The sequence below is a fragment of the Rhamphochromis longiceps genome, linkage group LG13 (genome assembly GCF_057381845.1).
Source record: "Rhamphochromis longiceps isolate RC_006_pf linkage group LG13, R_longiceps_female_GT1.1, whole genome shotgun sequence".
Taxonomy (NCBI): Eukaryota; Metazoa; Chordata; class Actinopteri; order Cichliformes; family Cichlidae; genus Rhamphochromis; species Rhamphochromis longiceps.
In genome coordinates, this window is record NC_140569.1 from 3,128,842 (window position 1) to 3,145,691 (window position 16,850).

Sequence of the window (16,850 nt, forward strand, 5' to 3'; positions counted from 1 at the left end):
ATTTATTTCCAGGCTTGAAGTCACAGGAATTAGCCTGCAGCTAGTTAAAGCCTCCACTTCTACTTAACAATCAATATTAAACTAAAATATGACTTTGTAGTCAAATGAAATTCCCCATTATTTTGTGCTTATTCATCTCCATAATAATTCAAATCAAAATTATTACCAAATATATACAAAATATGATTAAAGTTAGAGAAACTTACAGACCTTTGTCTTCTACACTAGCTAATGTTAGCTAATGTGCTAATTAGCTAATGTTAGCTAATGTGCTAATTAGCTAATGTTAGCTAATGTGCCTTTGATGTTTTTACTCAGCTGGTTTGGGGAAATGTTTCTTTGAATGTCCTGACCTTTGTTTAATATATTAGATATATATTATTAGTTTCATTTTTAGCTCACTGCTTGATTTTAGCACAGCTGAAATATCCGGTGCTGCTTCTGCTTAGACGCTAGAAAAACAGATTTTTAGGACGTACACTTACCGTCTGCTGACTTTATGGAGACGGTAATTTTGGTTAGAGAAAATGTGACAAATCTTGATATGAAAAACTTGAAAAAATTCCACAAAAAATTTAAATTAAAAAAATTATGGCAACATTGCAAAAGATTTTTGAGTATCAAAAAACTTGTATTTTTTTAATTTCTTAGAACCAAGTTTGTTCAAATGTATTAATTTAAATGTCTTCACCTTAAATACATGAGCAGAAATCTTAAAATTAAGAAATGTATGACTGAACTTCTTACCTAAGTTGATGCAACTCATTAGCGTTTGCAGCTTTTACAGTACACACAGAGTACCACTGGCACAGTCTCAGGTCCCTGAAACATTTGTTATCATCTGCAGTGTTACTGCTTTTAAAATCCTGGAGTACAGGAAATGTGTAAGACTGTAAATCTTCTGGTCATTTTGGTTTTCAGTGTTTTGCTGTGGAGTTTTGATTATGGTTCTGGTCTCACTGTTTGAGGCTTTTGGTGATATTGTGGACTTTCCTGTCCAGATGATGATCAGTGTCTGGAGTTTGTGCCTCCCCCTCTGTGTCATATCTGTGTTACTGTCTTAGTTTTCACCCTTGTGTTTGGTCTCTTTTGGTTGTTTCCTGTTTTACTTTGAAGGTCAGTTTTCTTTTGTGTCCTGCGTGAGTTTGGCTTCATTTCTCTGACTTGGCCTGATGGTTCTCGCCTGCTGTTCGCTGCTTCCTCCTCTGTGCTGTTGTTGTAGATCTAGTGATGTGTTCCTTGGTGCTTGGCTCACTCGTCCACCTAAAAAAGTGTTTTGTCACCTTGTGCTGGTGCCTGTGCCCTGTGCAGCTCTTCAGCACCACCAGACCTGCACCGTTTAACTTCTCCTGTGCAGGAAAAAAGGTTTCTGGTGATGGATTACAGCCAACATGTTTCTAATACATACAGCTAAGAGTGTCTGATGGGATGAGCAGAAAAATCATTGGAGACAGTGTCCAGGACAATGAACTCCAATCCGAGTTGGACTGTTGTCTTCAACAAAAGCTGGGACAAAGCTCTTTAGGTCAGATGATTTCTACTTTCTTTAAAGAGTGTTTGAGTCTTAGAGATGTTTAAGTTGTGCTGTGAACAGAGAAGCAGAGATTTAAAGGAGCTGAAATGACCAAACTCGCCGTGCTTTGGAGGGACATGTGCAGTGCTTTGCATGAGGATGCAGGCAGACTCATTGTCACGATAGTCATCCATGCCTAGATGGCTCAATAAAGCTTCTCTAAAGTAGCAGGATTGTGACTATTACTCCAAATAAACGAGTCACTGGTTACACTGTACAGCTGCAGAAGTGAAAAATGAAGCGAGAGGTGCTGCAGAGTCCGACCGGAGCAGCAAAGAGGACCTCCAACAGCGCTGTGAGATACTGTAAGATATCAGACAAAGGGAAGCTGTGTGTGTCTGTGTGTGCAATGAAGAGGTTTCCAGAGCAAAAAGGGCAACCCCCTCGCTGTCCTCAGGAGGCCGAGTGGGCGGACGGTCCTCAGCAGATGGATTGCTGCTCGCCTGCCTTCACTTCATGAACCTGGAATGGAGGCGGAGCCTGAAGTCTATCAATGACATCATGTTTTTGGATTATTTCTTCTCTTTCTTTCTCTTTTCTACGCATTCTAGTCTGATTTTAACCCAGTTGTGTGTGTTATCATATGTTATGAAGCACTTATTATGATTTTTATGCACATTTGAGCATGAGATAATCAAAAGGTTCCTCAGAAGGAAACGTTAAAGATTAAGAGAAATGACAAAAAGCATTCAAAGAGTCATAAAATCACCTGAAACAGTCAAAAAATAATGCACAGTCCCCATAAAAGACACAAACACATGAATAATGATAATAATGATAATAAGTTAAAGGATCATTTTGTTTCGCAAAGTCATTTATGGTGTCTTTGGACTTTTATTTAGGCTGATTTTTTTAATGCTACTTAAATAACGAAACACATCAAAATATTCAATGAAACGATCGAGTCATTCACGTAGTCGGTTTTCCTCCCACAGACCAAAGACGTGATGTTAGGTTAAATAACCACATAGAGACCAACACCTTTGCACAGTGAACACATGATGTCCACAAAGAAGCAAAACTGAGGGAACAAAATGAATATAAACACACAAAAGATGCAAAACTAGCAAAAAGAGCCACAGAACACAGATGAGAATGACATAGGTGAACAAAAAGATTCAAATCAAACACATAAAAACAACATAAAAGTGAAACGGAGTCATAAAAAGATGATGTTAAGTCAACAAAAAGTGCCAAAGAATCTGCACAATATGTGCAAAAGATATTCACAGAAAACCAAGTGACATGAAAGCGGGAGAAGTGCAAAGGTCATGATTGAGGAAAGGAACACAACAATCATTAAGAGATGCTTAATTCCAACGAAAAAAGTGAAAAATAAACAGAAGAAAATAGTCAAAGAGCATAAAAGAGACAAACAACCTCAAAGAAGTTCAAAAATGACCGCATGAAGAAGCACTCAGTGCATCATGGGAAGCCGCCAGCATCATTCGGGTCACTTCCAGGCTTAACCATATGAAACTCAACCTTTTTTCATTAATTGAAAGAAACCCGAATCAAATATCGTAAACTTAAAAGTCTAATTATTTATTTGGGAACATAAAAATACGTTATTATCTCTAGTAGTTGTTTATAATTATAAATAAAAATCATGTTTGTTTTCGTGTTATTAAATATTTCTCAGAACAATGTCGCCACCTGCTGGACGTACATCGATATTTATATCACATCTGCTCCCGTGATGCTCTGCGATGGCAGTGTCACATGATCGTGGTACCCAATGACGGCCACGTAGTGACCATTACTCTCCTGCTATTGGCCGATGAAAATTTAAAAGTACAGTTTGAAAAGTGTCCTGTCGAAGGTTTTAGTGCGCCAGAGAAGTTGTAGGAAAACGGCCTGTGCTTTCAGAGCAGCCCGTAAAAGCTGAATTATACGATTTATTAAGATATCGAAGACTTTGGATTTATATTCGGATAACCCGCAGAGGGGGAGGAAGTGACGCGCAAAACGATATTTGGTGAGTTTTCGTTAGCTAACATTATGATGCTATTTGTCGCTTTTCTTTCGGTTCGTCACATTTAAAGCGGACAAACCGCCTCCCTGCGGTTCATTTCTGTATTGATGACTGTGCTGCTTCATTAATGTGCCCGTTTAATCTGAAGTGCGTGATATAACGGTGTCCGGGAGCAGCTCTGAGCCATGTCTTCAAACGTCCAGAGCGGGGGGAAACGGGAGGAGAAGGGCAGGAACATCCAGGTGGTGGTCAGATGCAGGTAAGGAGTGGAAACAGAGTTTCAGCTGTGTCTGTGTTTGCTGCTGTCAGTCACAAACATACTCTAGATGTCGTAAATATCCTCAAAACATCGCAAAAGATGCAGAAACATCACCAAATCCACCTTAAAGCTGTATGTTCAACTGCCCTCAGTGGGTGTATTTACCTGGAAGACCTTAAAAAGGCTAAAAGTGTACTCATAAAACAGGTCACTGACATTTTACAGTCTCAGAAGCTAAATGAGAACACTACCCTGAGCTTACGTGTGGAAAAATCAGCAGTTCTTGCAGTCTTAAAGTTACTATTTGAGCCTCTGAGGGAACCCTAACCCATGTGGCGTCTAATTTATCAATAAAATTTGAGTCTCTCTTTTTTACTTTCTTCTATATGTTTATGGGTGTGTTAAAATGTTAGTCAATCCAGAAATGTGCACACAAATGATGCAAAAATACTTGCACAACCACAGAGAAATGCAAAATGATGATAAAAATACAGGAAAAGGATGGAAACAGGACATCCAGTGATAACCATCATACTAGCCTCACGTGTTTGAGTCTCTCAGTATCCCAGTGCTCATGTATTTGGTCTTTAATTTATTCATCATTTTCCTAGAAGAGACTTTAAAGCGTGTTTTACCTCTTTAGCATTTTTAACATTCAGGGGATGAATTTGCACGACTGAGTGAAAGCCTGTTCATTCCAGTTTAATTGTACTTCAACCTGTTTTAACAGGTTTAAAACCCAAGGTGGAAAAAAAAGAGTATAAAACCATCCTTTTCTGAGGTCTCGTAGCTCACTTACACATCGGTTTAGCAGAATAAAGGTGTAATAAGTTTTTAAAAACCCAGCAGGTGGAGCAAAGACACGCCCCCACTCGTCTAGATGCAAATATTTCAAGCACATGTCAAACACTGAGCACTAACATCACACTAAATAGGTTTTGGGTGTTTTGGATGCTGTTGCTATTTTCTAGCTGTCTAAGTTTTATTGGCTGTTAATTGATCCCTGACAGTTTAGATTTGTGTGATTGTCTGTGTCGTGGGACACAAACATGGGTTTGTAGTCCCGATCCGATTACTGGAGTCGTCTTCCACGTGGTTCCATTTAACAATTATTAGTGCGAAAAGAAAACTGGTAATCCATCAGCCCCTCCGTTAGCACTAAACACTCAGTTTCACATAGTTTTTTGTAATGTTAGCTCTCTATGATGTCAGAGTACAGAAGCCCCGCCCACCAAGTTGAGGGGCAGCCAGTCAGAAGAAAGTTGGCTTGAAATGGCTTGAAGATAAACTGATGGCTCAGAGGAGCTTTGAAGAAGCTTCAATGTTTTTAGTTTCTGCTTTTCTGTCACGTGTGAACACGAACTGATTATCTCTGGATTTTTGGTTAGCGGTGTCCCAGCTCTGAAACCGACACAGAGTGAGATAAGCGTCCGTAACGTCATATCGCGGTTTGATCTTCCCGTACCCGTGCAGGCGAGTCTGTGGCGGAGGCTCAGATGATGCTAAGATGATATTTAGAAACCTCTTAAAGATGTTTTGAGGCCTGCAGACGTTGACACTGATCTAATTTAAATCCCATATTTGTGCTAAATCGGTTAATTCATCTGTTCCTTCTGCTGCCCACCGTCTGGTTCGTTGTTCATGATAAGCTCACAATGTTATGGATTTCCTTTTTGTACTCTGGTTTTCTGAGGCCTCAGAGGATGAGCGTCACTGATCTGTGTATACTTACGTCTGTGTTCTACTGAACTTTAGTCATCTGAACCTAAACGAGCATTAATGTGTTTTTTAGATGTCTTCATATGTAGCTCAGAGTACAAACCCTGTGTGTATTTTAATTATAATAAGCAGTAAATCTTTATTATGGGACTTTTTCAAAAACATAAATGAACGTTGCTCTGACAGAAAGAAGCAGAAAACTGATTTTAATCTGAGCCAAAGTCAAAGCTTTGGTGTCGGCGCGCTGTGAGGGTTTTTAGATCTTTACAAACAGGACCGTGTGACTCGAGCTGATGTTGAAGCTTCCTTATTATGACTACAGAGCTGCAGAAGTCTCAGGCGTCGAGTCTTTGTCACCGAGGTTTTCCTCTGCTGCGTTTTCAGGCCTTTCAACACGATGGAGCGCAAGTCGTCCTACGGCGTCGTCGACTGCGATCACAACCGGAAAGAGGTGATGGTGAGGACGGGAGGCATGAACGACAAGGCGTCACGGAAGACCTACACGTTCGACATGGTGAGAGGAGAAATGGACATGGCGCATCCTGTGCTCGCACATCTGGCTGACCGTTTCCCCTGTTGTGTTATGTCTTAAGTAAAGCTGTTCGATATAACGATATATATCTGATGACGATATAAAAACATCTATCGTTTCCTTTTACGCTGTCGTTTGTTTCGTGGTGTTGTAAAATAAACTGTTTGCAGCAATATTTTTTCATGGTTCTGATGGTCACTGTAGTGGCTATATTAATTCCTTAAAGTTCTCTCTTTCTCTTATATTTAATATAACCACACTACAGACAAGCGCCTGTTTTTATGCGTTGTCGTTAACAGCAACGACGGTAAAACCATCGCGTGGCTCCGCTCTCCGCTTGTTTGTTTTCTACGTAAACCTTTCACAATAAAGCTCAAGATCCTGTTGCGACTTTTCAAATTAAACTGAATCACAGGAAAGAGCATGCAGAGAGTTTACTGATGAGAAGCAAAAAAGAGCCGTCAGGTGCTAAAAATAAACCTTAGACTTAAACTTTGAAAGAAAACGGCGGCCGTTACAACTTATGTCTAAAAATGTATCGTTTCATGCATCGGTTAAAACACTCGACTCCAGGTATGCGACGCCCAGCTGGAAACACTAAAACTGCCCGAGATTCACAGAATTTACAGAAAATGTTACATTTTTGTGTTTTTATGTCGTCGTCAGGACGATAAATGTTTTATCAAGATATGAGATTTTGGTCCTATCGCACAGCCCTAGTCTTAAGTTCTTAAGGTGAAGTAACAAAACTTGCGTTCGAAGCAGAAGCAGCTCTTAGTGTCTCTCGATGAGGATTGGCTCATTGCTGCAGCTGCGTTTCTCTCCCTCAGGTGTTCGGTCCGTCTGCGAAGCAGATCGAAGTGTACCGGAGCGTCGTCTGTCCCATCCTGGACGAGGTCATCATGGGATACAACTGCACCGTGTTTGCGTGAGTGCTCTCCAGATACGCGAGCGTCGGCGTGAGCCGTCCCGGATGAACCTGTTTGTAACCTCTTTTGTTTCCATCTTTTTTTATTGATGACAGCTACGGTCAGACAGGAACGGGAAAGACGTTCACCATGGAGGGAGAGAGGAGCCCGGACGAGCAGTTCACCTGGGAGGAGGTGAGCTCTGCTTTAAAATGGGCTCACTGGTTTACTGTTTGACCCTAAGCCTGCATGTGGATCTAATTCAGAGTGTGAATGAACTGATCCTGCAGCAGCGTGCATGAAGTATAGGAAGGGGAAACGTCTTGACTGTCTAACATTAATGAACTTTTTCAGGTTTTCAAATTCAGAGTTTTGTGATCGCAGTCCGACTGCATCCATCCTGAATGTGCATGAATTGGCTTTGAATAATTCCCCGTGTCCGTTTTTTTTGCACGTGGATGTTGGACGTCTTGTTTTCAGATCATCAGTAGCTGCTCAGACCTGCTGCTCATTTCAGCCTCGGGCTGTACTAGAGCAGCTTTGCTTGATTCATAGTTAATAATAATCCTCCTTTGTCCTGTGCTGGGTCTCCGTACAGGCCTTCAGCTCATCCTTTACAAGCCCTCGTTCATCTTATTGGCCAGTTTCTGGAAGCCTGCAGAGGGGTAGTATGCAGTACCTGTCAGCTGTACTTTGGAGGGGGGGGGGGGGGGTGTTATTGGATGCTGCGTACATGCAGCCGGCTTTTTATCGTCAGTTCAGATGCATTAATGTGTCAAATCACCAAAATAAAACCTGTTTTATTTACAAGTTTCACAAGTAGCAACGAACGAGGGTGACAAACGCCACCACAGCTGTTTGTTAATTATTGTGGAAATGGTGCAAACAGCTCCGTGCGCTCAGCGCTGAAATAAATTCCCGTGTTTTTGCGTCTCTAGGACCCGCTGGCCGGCATCATCCCTCGCACGCTGCATCAGATCTTTGAAAAGCTTTCTGAGAACGGCACAGAGTTCTCCGTCAAAGTCTCGCTGCTGGAGATCTACAACGAGGAGCTGTTTGACCTCCTCAGCCCCACCGAGGACGTCAACGAGCGGCTGCAGCTCTTCGACGACCCTCGCAACAAGGTGAGCGTCACGCAGCTCGGATGAAATGAACGCCCGCTGCGGAAATCTCCGGGAATCTGACGCCTCTGTGTTTGCCTCCGCAGCGCGGCGTGGTGGTGAAGGGTCTGGAGGAGGTGACGGTGCACAACAAAGACGAAGTCTACCAGATCCTGGAGCGCGGAGCAGCAAAGAGGAGGACCGCCTCCACGCTCATGAACGCCTATTCCAGGTACCCGCTCGCAGGAAAGCACTCTCACTCCGTTGCCAACCGCCATGTCAGTTATGTTTGCTCACCCGCTTCCCGTTTCTCCACAGTCGCTCCCACTCGGTGTTCTCCGTCACCATCCACATGAAGGAGATCACTCTGGAAGGAGAGGAGCTGGTGAAGATCGGAAAACTCAATCTGGTAATAATCTGGCGATGAGGGGGAGAGGAGGGGGCGCAGCCTAGAGCGTCTAAAATGACCCAAACGCTTCCTGTTCAGGTCGATCTCGCCGGCAGCGAGAACATCGGCCGTTCCGGCGCCGTGGACAAGCGAGCTCGCGAGGCGGGAAACATCAACCAATCGCTGCTGACGCTGGGCCGAGTGATCACCGCTCTGGTGGAAAAGAGGCCTCACGTCCCGTACAGGTGAGAAACGACCCTCCTCGGTCTCACGAGGACGTCGCGTTCAGGTCCGTCTTCTCTGGGGTGTCTGTGCGGGTCCGCCTCCCCTGACCTTGTACAGTCGTCGTGGGGGCGGAGCTGAGGAGCTGTATTGATCGGTTTATTTTCTCCCACAGAGAGTCCAAACTCACCAGAATCCTTCAGGACTCGCTGGGAGGGCGGACCAAAACCTCCATCATCGCCACCGTGTCGCCGTCGTCCAGCAACCTGGAAGTGCGTTTCAAAAACAAAATGAATGTTTTCAAAGATTCATCATCATATTTATCCTGAAGCGTCTCGCGTCACCCACGTCTGTTATTGTTGGTGTCAATGTTTCCACTCGAGCACAGACTGTATATAAAAGATGGACGTAACCATGTTTATATTTTAGTGTTTCTTGATCGAGCACGTTTATTTAGCCCGCGTTGGTTTCACTGAGTGTAATTGTGCTGACGAGTCTCGGTTGTGCGTGCAGGAGACGCTGAGCACCCTCGAGTACGCCAGCAGGGCCAAAAACATCATGAACAAGCCGGAGGTCAACCAGAAGCTCACCAAGAGGACGCTCATTAAGGTATCTGAGGTCGACGCGGCATTCAGCATGTGTTCGGGTTTCAAATGGCACCGTCGCAGGTTTGCCTGGAAAAGCAGAACTCAGTCAGGAACATCTGTGACGGTCACATCGGAAGCTTTTAAATCTGTGACCCAGAAGAATCTAAATGAAAATGTGACACTGAGTCCAAACACCAGATTTCAGGACCTTCTCTGTCCTTCAGGAATACACCGAGGAGATCGAGCGTCTGAAACGCGACCTGGCCGCCACCCGGGACAAGCACGGCGTCTACCTGTCCTCGGAGAACTACGAGTAGGTCTCGGCTGACACGTCAACGCTGCTTTTACCCAAATAGCTGACCTGACAGACCATCTCGGGTGCTCTTAACCACGACTATGTTTTTAATTCATGCAGGAGCATGGTGGCTCAGATCACCGCCCACGAGGAGCAGGTTACAGAGTACAACGACAAGATCGCCATCATGGAGGAGGAGCTTAAGAAGGTACGATCCTCATCCGCTGTTGGACGGCTGCAAATCAGAGCCTGATTCAACTTACTGAGGTCTTAAAAGTTGACTTTTGATCTTTAGAAGTTGAAGATGCTGTTTGAGCCTCTGTGCAGATTTTAAAGCTGCAGATTTAATTGAATGCAGCGGTTGCAGATGCTGCAGTCTTGCATTAATCTGCATTTCAGGAGTTCACTGTTAAGCACTTCACACAAACTTTACAGAGACTGTTTGTTGCCGTGGCCAAAGAAAAGACTCCACTAACTGGCTGTAAAGGAATTACGAGGTGTCTGTTTTGGCGTCTTCGCCATCGATGCATCGTTTTACACGTCCTGAAGCGGCGTGAACATGTGGTCGTGTTCTCTCTGCAGGTCACGGAGCTGTTTGCGGACAGCAAAGCCCGACTGGAGCAGTGCACCGCGGACCTGGACGAAAAGCAGCAGAGGTGCAGGGCTGTTGTTAAGGTGTGGGATTAAAACCACCACCAGGGGGCGCAGTTTGATTTAAAGTTGTGGTTTTCTCCTGTGCGCCTCTCAGGCTGGAGGAGACGAGCAGAGACCTGCGGGAGACGAAGGTGAAGCTGAGCGAGGAGGCGTTCATCTGCTCCGAGCTCTCCTCCGCCCAGGAGACGCTGTACGACACGGCCGGGCAGGTACAGGCGACGCTCCACTCCGGGGGGAGATATTTAGACGTTCTCTCACTTCATCATCGCTTCCTTTTCTCTCTCTCTCTCTGTTATTTGAAAACCTCTTAAAATTAATCTTCAGCTTCCACTCTCGCCCCGTTTCACCAAACTTCCCTTTTTCAGATGTGAGATGTTTATGATTCGAGTCTGAAACTTTGTGCTTTCGTCCTTCAGCTGCTGAGCACGGCGGACGCCAGCACCAGCGACGTGTCGGGCCTCCACGACAAGCTGAACAGGAAGAAAAAGGTCACGTTTGTTTTTGTTAAAGCGGTGAATACGTGGCGTCCGCAGACGCGCTCACTTCGGCTCGTCTTGGTCACCGCAGTGTGAAGTATCATTACGGGGCAGAGAGCCTGTAGATGGTTGTTGGTCTCACGCTGGGCCTTCCTGCAGTCTGAAATGGGTCATTTAGCCCCTCCCCCTTTGAGCTGGCATCCTTCTGATTGGCTGTCACAATTTGAATAGTGAGTGGATGAAGCTGCTTCATCACATCAGGGATCTGTCCTCATGACTACAGGTCCACTGGTAGAAACCGCTGAGCTTCCACACACACACACACACAGCTCACTATAAACTGTCCATGTTTGATGTGAACAGCCACAGATTAGAACAGATGTTAAATCAAAGCAGATGTGTCTTATTTACTTTGTAGTTGCAGCTGAGGCAAACACTACCAGCCTCGCTGTTTAACCCGTAAAAGCACATTTCTCCTGTTTAAATGTTTCATCTGGTCTGAGTAACAGATTCCAGTGAAGATGACACGGCTGCTTGTGTCTGCCGTGCACTAATGACACAGCAGGTGTCATAAATCAGAGGTTTGAGTCACAGATGATAAGATTAGGGAACAGCTGGGGAACCTGCAGGTGCACAGCAGGAACTCTCAGCGGGTTTTGGGTGGAACACGCTCTTATCTGTGACCACTGTGGGGAGTTTCCTCTGCAGACTTCCTTTTAGAGGAGAAAGAAACACTCACTGTGGCGTAAGCCTCCCCGAGTGACTGAAAATACACCTTTAAGCATCAACCGCTTCACAGAACAGTTGGGAAAGAAGTGACAGGGAAGTCGGTCGGCTTGTTATCGCTGCTGGTTAAGATCCGACTATTTTTACGTCTGTGGGCTGATTAGAGTCATTTCCACTGTGATTAAAACCTGAGAATCAACCTTTTTTTTTAAATCCATGTAAATCAGCGGTCCCCAACCCCCGGGCCTCGGACCGGTACCGGGCCGCGGGAGTTGAGGCTCAGGTGTGAAATGTATGGTTTTTATCGTTTACTCGGTTTTCCTGGGTCTTTTCACGTGTGTTATGAATAAATCTTCTTTTTTCGGTACCAGTACTAGTTTTATTTTGTTGTATTTATCCGCGACACCTTAAAGGCCGGTCCGTGAAAATATTGTCGGGCATAAACCGGTCCGTGGCGTACGGAGCCCCGCAGGGGACATGGGAGGAAAAAAAAAATAAGACTGAGTTTTGCGAGACCCCGCAAAAGTTGAATTCCAACGATGGCGGCAGCTACTTAGTTGTAATATTACTCTTTCTGGGTCACAAAATACACTTTTAAGATATTTTGAGGCGTGAATGTAGTTGTGTAAACGTCAGATACCTGCTCGGTTTACAAGACATCACATATTTGCAAAAGTGCTCCGACGTTTTCGGAGATCTGACACCCACTAGCTCGAAGCTAACGGGAGGTCAAGACCTACTACAGCTTTCCCGGCACATCGTACCTCGACCTCCCGGTCGGCTTCGAGCTGGCGGCCTCCGAGGAATGCGGCTAAAACATTTGTGAGATCCCGAGTTTGTTTTGCGAGATTTCGCAGAAGTCCGTCTTAATTTATTTATTTTTTCCTCCCATGTCCCCTGCGGGGCTCCGTAGTGACGCAACAAAGGTTGGAGACCGCTGATGTAAATGACTTCAGAGGGTTTCAGGTGCTTTGGCTGTTAAAAGCATGAATCCAGACAGAGCAGAGGGTGCTGTAAACCGGGTTTTTATGACTTGATGCTGAAACTTGGAGCTTCCTGAAAACACAAATGTTCTGAAGCACAAACCTGCCTCTGACCCTGCAGGTGGAGGAGCACAACAGGGAGATGCAGCAGAGCTTCGCCCAGCGCATGGACGGCTCCTTCAGAGATGTGCAGCGCTGCATCCAGCAGCACGGAGACAAACAGCGCCACATGCTGAGCAGCTACTCGCAGGCTGTCGGTAAGAGCGCAGAGGTTTCACAGAGGCGTGGGTGACGGGCTGGGACGGTTTACTGCGGCTGCTTTAAATTTGCCCGCCTGATGGTGACTCTGGTGTTTGTACTGTTAGTACTCGGGGGGGGTTTTTCAGTATGTTCTGAAGCGAAATACTGAACTGAAAAAGATGATTTGGTGTTTAAAACAACTCTGCGGTCTTTCCTGCGTCTCCGCCCTCTTTCCTGTGCAGACGGTTTGCTCGTGATGAACGAGGCGGCACTGAAGGGCGCTCTGACCACTGTGGAATCCTTTGTGGGCGGAGTCAGGCCGCTGGTGGCTGAGAGCGTGGCCCGCTGCGAGGAGAAGGTGCAGCAGAACGAGACGCTGTGTCTGCAGGACAAGGAGAGCGTGCTGCAGCTGCTGGTGAGTGTCTGAGCGCGCTCACGGCCGCGTTGTCCGCTCAGATCAGTGCTGTGTGACTAAAGTGTGTGTGTGTGCAGGAGGAGCACCGACGGGACATGGAGGAGGTGCTGGTGGTCCAAACTCTGATGGGTTTATCAGCAGCCAAAGAGCTCAACGACAGCCTGAGAGCTTCGGTGGAGAAGCAGCGAGCGCTGGCCGACAAAGTTGGTCCACGACAGTAACATCCACACGGAGCAAACGTGGCGTACGCTCGATCTCGGAGGCAAAGCTCTGATCTGATTCTTCTCGTTCTCCTCCTCAGGCGGAGGCAATGAAGGAGATGGGCGTGGTGTTCGACAGCTTGGTCCGAGAGCTGGCGGCAATGCGGGAGGCCGCCGTGCAGAGACTGAGCGCCCTGCAGGCTGAACGCGACGAGCTGGAGGACAAGATCAGGCAGGCGGAGGAGGAAATCGAGCAGAAGGTGAGAGCTGACCAGAGAGGGCAGCGAACCTCTGTCTGCTGGACGAGGACGCTGCCAGATGTCCTGGGGCCTGACGTAGGGCTGGGCGATGTGACCCAAAATTCATCTCCATATTTTTAGCTGGATGGGGATATACGATATATATCTCAATATTTTTATTTTTTTAATTTAAGCCATAAAGTCAGAACAAACAGTTCTTAGTCAAAGCTGTGTCCCAGATGTCACAGGGGCACTTTTATTAACAAACAGCGTAGATGTTCATGAAAAAAAAATTACTCAAATTATCAGCATTTATTAAATAATAATGCTCCATAAATAAAAGAAAACTGTTGTTTTTGTGCATAACAAAGAGCTCACAACTGTGCAGTCAAAATGTAAACTAACAGACGCCGAGCATAATAACAAGCAGCTGCTCTGTTCCTAACTTCTACTGCGTGACTGACAGCCTGGAGTTTGAAATCCTCTTCGTAACCACGTCTCTGAACAGGTGCCATTTATGGTCCTTATACGCACACAGTACAGTAATATTACATTGAAGCACAGTACGTATCACTCGGCGAGGCTCCTCGGTAGCTGTAATGCTCCAACAACCCATCAGGTGGTGCAGCTCCGTAGCTTAGCAAAGTCGTGCTGAAACATTTTTGACAGATTGCTGAGCGCCGTGCAGCACATAAAATTGGTTTGCAGTCATCAAGCACAACCAGAATTCATACATAAGACGCGCTGTCAACTTTTGAGAAAATGAAAGCATTTTAGGCCGTGCAGCCTCTCTGGGCTGCAGCCTGGTTAACTCGCTAACGGAGATTTGCCGTGTCCATCTTGTCGTCGCCTGCAGGTGAAGTTATGGGGGAGGGGGAGTAACGCAGCATAGAGGCAAACTTGCGGCTCCACAAGTATAATTATAACACAACATAGACTATATCGATATAAACGATATTGTCACTTCTTATATTTGGTATAAAAATATATCGATATTTATAAAAAAAAAAAAAAAAAAAAAACTCTATATATCGCCCAGCCTGAAGCAGACCGTTAACTTTGGACCTGTGATGGTTTCAAGCCCAGCAGCACTGATCTGTAGTGGTTTTCGCTTCCATTTTTAAATCCACTTCAACAGCATTCAATGATCTGTTTGAGCATGAGGTGCAGTCGGCGCACATTCAGCCTGTCTGCAGCCTCAACAACTCAAACAGGCGGAGATTTAAAGTTAGAATAACAGTGCACGGGATACATGACAAGGATGACGACAGATTCTGAAGTTGATGGGTGTGATTTGCATCGTGCCTCGTTTGTTCTGCCCTCGTGTGGCACAGTTTCATGCATTAATAAAGGCAGATAAACCTGTTACATCTGAGTGTTCACGCGCTGGCTGGTTCTGTGGGTCGGGTGTTTCTGACACTGCTTCCGTTTGCTTCGGTCAGGATATGAAGGAGACCATCCAGTGCCTCCAGGACCAGCTCAACCTGCTGACTGTGAAGGTCAAGAAGAAGTTCACTGGTCTGTACTCGGCCTCCAGAGGCCTGCAGAAGCCCCTGCAGAGCCTCCAGGAGGACATCAGCAGGTGAGTCGAGCACTAAACGGTCATGTTTTTCTTCTACTGCACGTCAAAGTTCATTGAAACATTGAAACCGTGTCTTTGTGGCAGAGGCTGCAGCACAGTCGAGCACCAGGTCTCGGCCCAGGCGGACCTCCTGTCTTCCTCCGCCTCCTCCCTCGTCTCCTCCCTGTGTCTGACCGCGGACGAGAGCCGGCAGTCTCTGGAAGAGATGTCGGGCTGCTGCTCCCACATCCACAGCTCCGTCACCGGTACAAACTCTTCCTCTCCTCTGTTGCTGCTCGCTGTAATCCCTCATCCACAGCACGCTCAGTGTGTTTGTGTCCCTGCAGGCCTGTTGGAGCGTGACCTCGAGTGGAGCTCCAGAGTGAAGGAGCACGCTGAGAAACGAGCCGAGGAGCACCTCACGCTGATGAGGAAGGTTGGCTCTGAAGCTCAGGACCTGCGTCAGGTGAGAATTCGAGGTTTTCTGTCCTAACCCCAACACAGAGCAGACCCTCAGTTTAATACTGTAGAGACACGACCGTCATATCTTATTACCAAACCCGACGACTCTGAACTCAGTAAAAGTGCCTCCTGTCCCGCAGAGCGTGGAGGATTGCTGCTCCGAGCAGCTGCGAGCAGCCAAGGCCGATATATCCAACCAGCAGCAGGAGGTGACGCGAGCTCTGACGACTGTCAAGGATCAGACCTCCGTCGACTGGAGCGTCCTGGAGGAGCAGCGGGCTGAGCTCCTGCAGCACGTGGAGGCGAGCGAGCAGCTGGTCCACAGCTTCCTGCGGGACGAGCTGCAGGAAGACGTTCCCACTGGTGACAGATTTATTTTTCTGCCTTGAATTAAAAGTTAAAGTTCTCAGCAGGACATTAACCTCCTGTTGCCTTCAGGTGCGACTCCTCAGCGGCGGGAGTTTGTGTATCCCCGTCAGCTGGTGAAGTCTCGCCGCCGCAGCGAGCTGCTGGAGAGCCTGAGGAGGCAGCAGGAGGAGCTGCAGGCCGCCATGGAGGCGGAAGAGGAGGAGGAGCTGGAGGAGGAGGACAAGCAGACTGACCCGGTGAGTTTCAGAACATTTATCTTGGAGCTGTGATTCATTTTCATTTAAATGTAAATAAACGTGATGTTTGGCCTCGTTCTTCTCTGCTGCATCATCAGGACTCGCTGGAGGACGATCTGAGCACGTGCAACGAGAGTCTGGCCACAGAGCCGTCCTTCATCGACGAGAACCTCGTCTTCAATGAGAGCAAGCGGGTCCCCTTCTTCAAGGTGAGGGGGAAGTTTGAAGCCGTGCAGCTGTTACTGAAAAAGCTGCTGAAGCAGCGACTGGGGGTCAGAGGTCAAGTGTTTAATACCAATGCACATTAAAGCTTGTTTTCATTCCTCTTTTCCAGAAGAAGAAAGGCAAAAAGGAGACGAAGATCCCGTCCCGGTCTAAAGTGTCGGAAAACGAAGCGGAGTCGACGCCTCAGAAATCCAGACTGCCGCTCCGCTGTCAGAACTGAAACCTTATTTCTCTTTATTTTTAATAACTTTATTACTGTTTCTTCTTTTTTCTGACCTCTTTCATCTTAAACGTGTCCTCATGAACTGTTTTATTGTGGTTTGTGTCTCAGCACCTGCAAATTGTTTGTAAAATTAAAGATTTATTCTTGTTTTATTCTGCTGTTAATTATTCCATCTGCCACACTCAGCCAGCTCATCGGCTTTGTCCTCGGTTATGACGTCAGCACAGGACACGTGTGGCTCTCCTGGTTAGACGTTATGAAATGTGGCGTGGAGCGATGGCGG

The 16,850-nt window shown here is 46.3% G+C and overlaps 1 protein-coding gene across 1 annotated transcript; it reads left to right on the forward strand.

Moving 5' to 3' along the window:
• The first annotated feature begins 3,381 nt into the window (after window positions 1-3,381).
• Window positions 3,382-16,719, forward strand: kif11 (kinesin family member 11). Its single transcript, XM_085427553.1, has 27 exons — window positions 3,382-3,551; window positions 3,697-3,807; window positions 5,911-6,040; window positions 6,889-6,986; window positions 7,083-7,161; window positions 7,905-8,090; window positions 8,174-8,298; window positions 8,385-8,475; window positions 8,554-8,699; window positions 8,852-8,948; window positions 9,190-9,285; window positions 9,488-9,576; window positions 9,679-9,766; window positions 10,141-10,214; window positions 10,307-10,421; window positions 10,629-10,700; window positions 12,519-12,654; window positions 12,880-13,052; window positions 13,130-13,255; window positions 13,354-13,512; window positions 14,934-15,073; window positions 15,158-15,318; window positions 15,400-15,518; window positions 15,655-15,877; window positions 15,953-16,119; window positions 16,218-16,328; window positions 16,454-16,719. Exons 2-27 carry the CDS (start codon window positions 3,734-3,736, stop codon window positions 16,562-16,564), a joined length of 3,186 nt encoding a protein of 1,061 aa, XP_085283679.1. The 5' UTR covers window positions 3,382-3,551; window positions 3,697-3,733; the 3' UTR covers window positions 16,565-16,719.
• The last annotated feature ends 131 nt before the right edge of the window (window positions 16,720-16,850 follow it).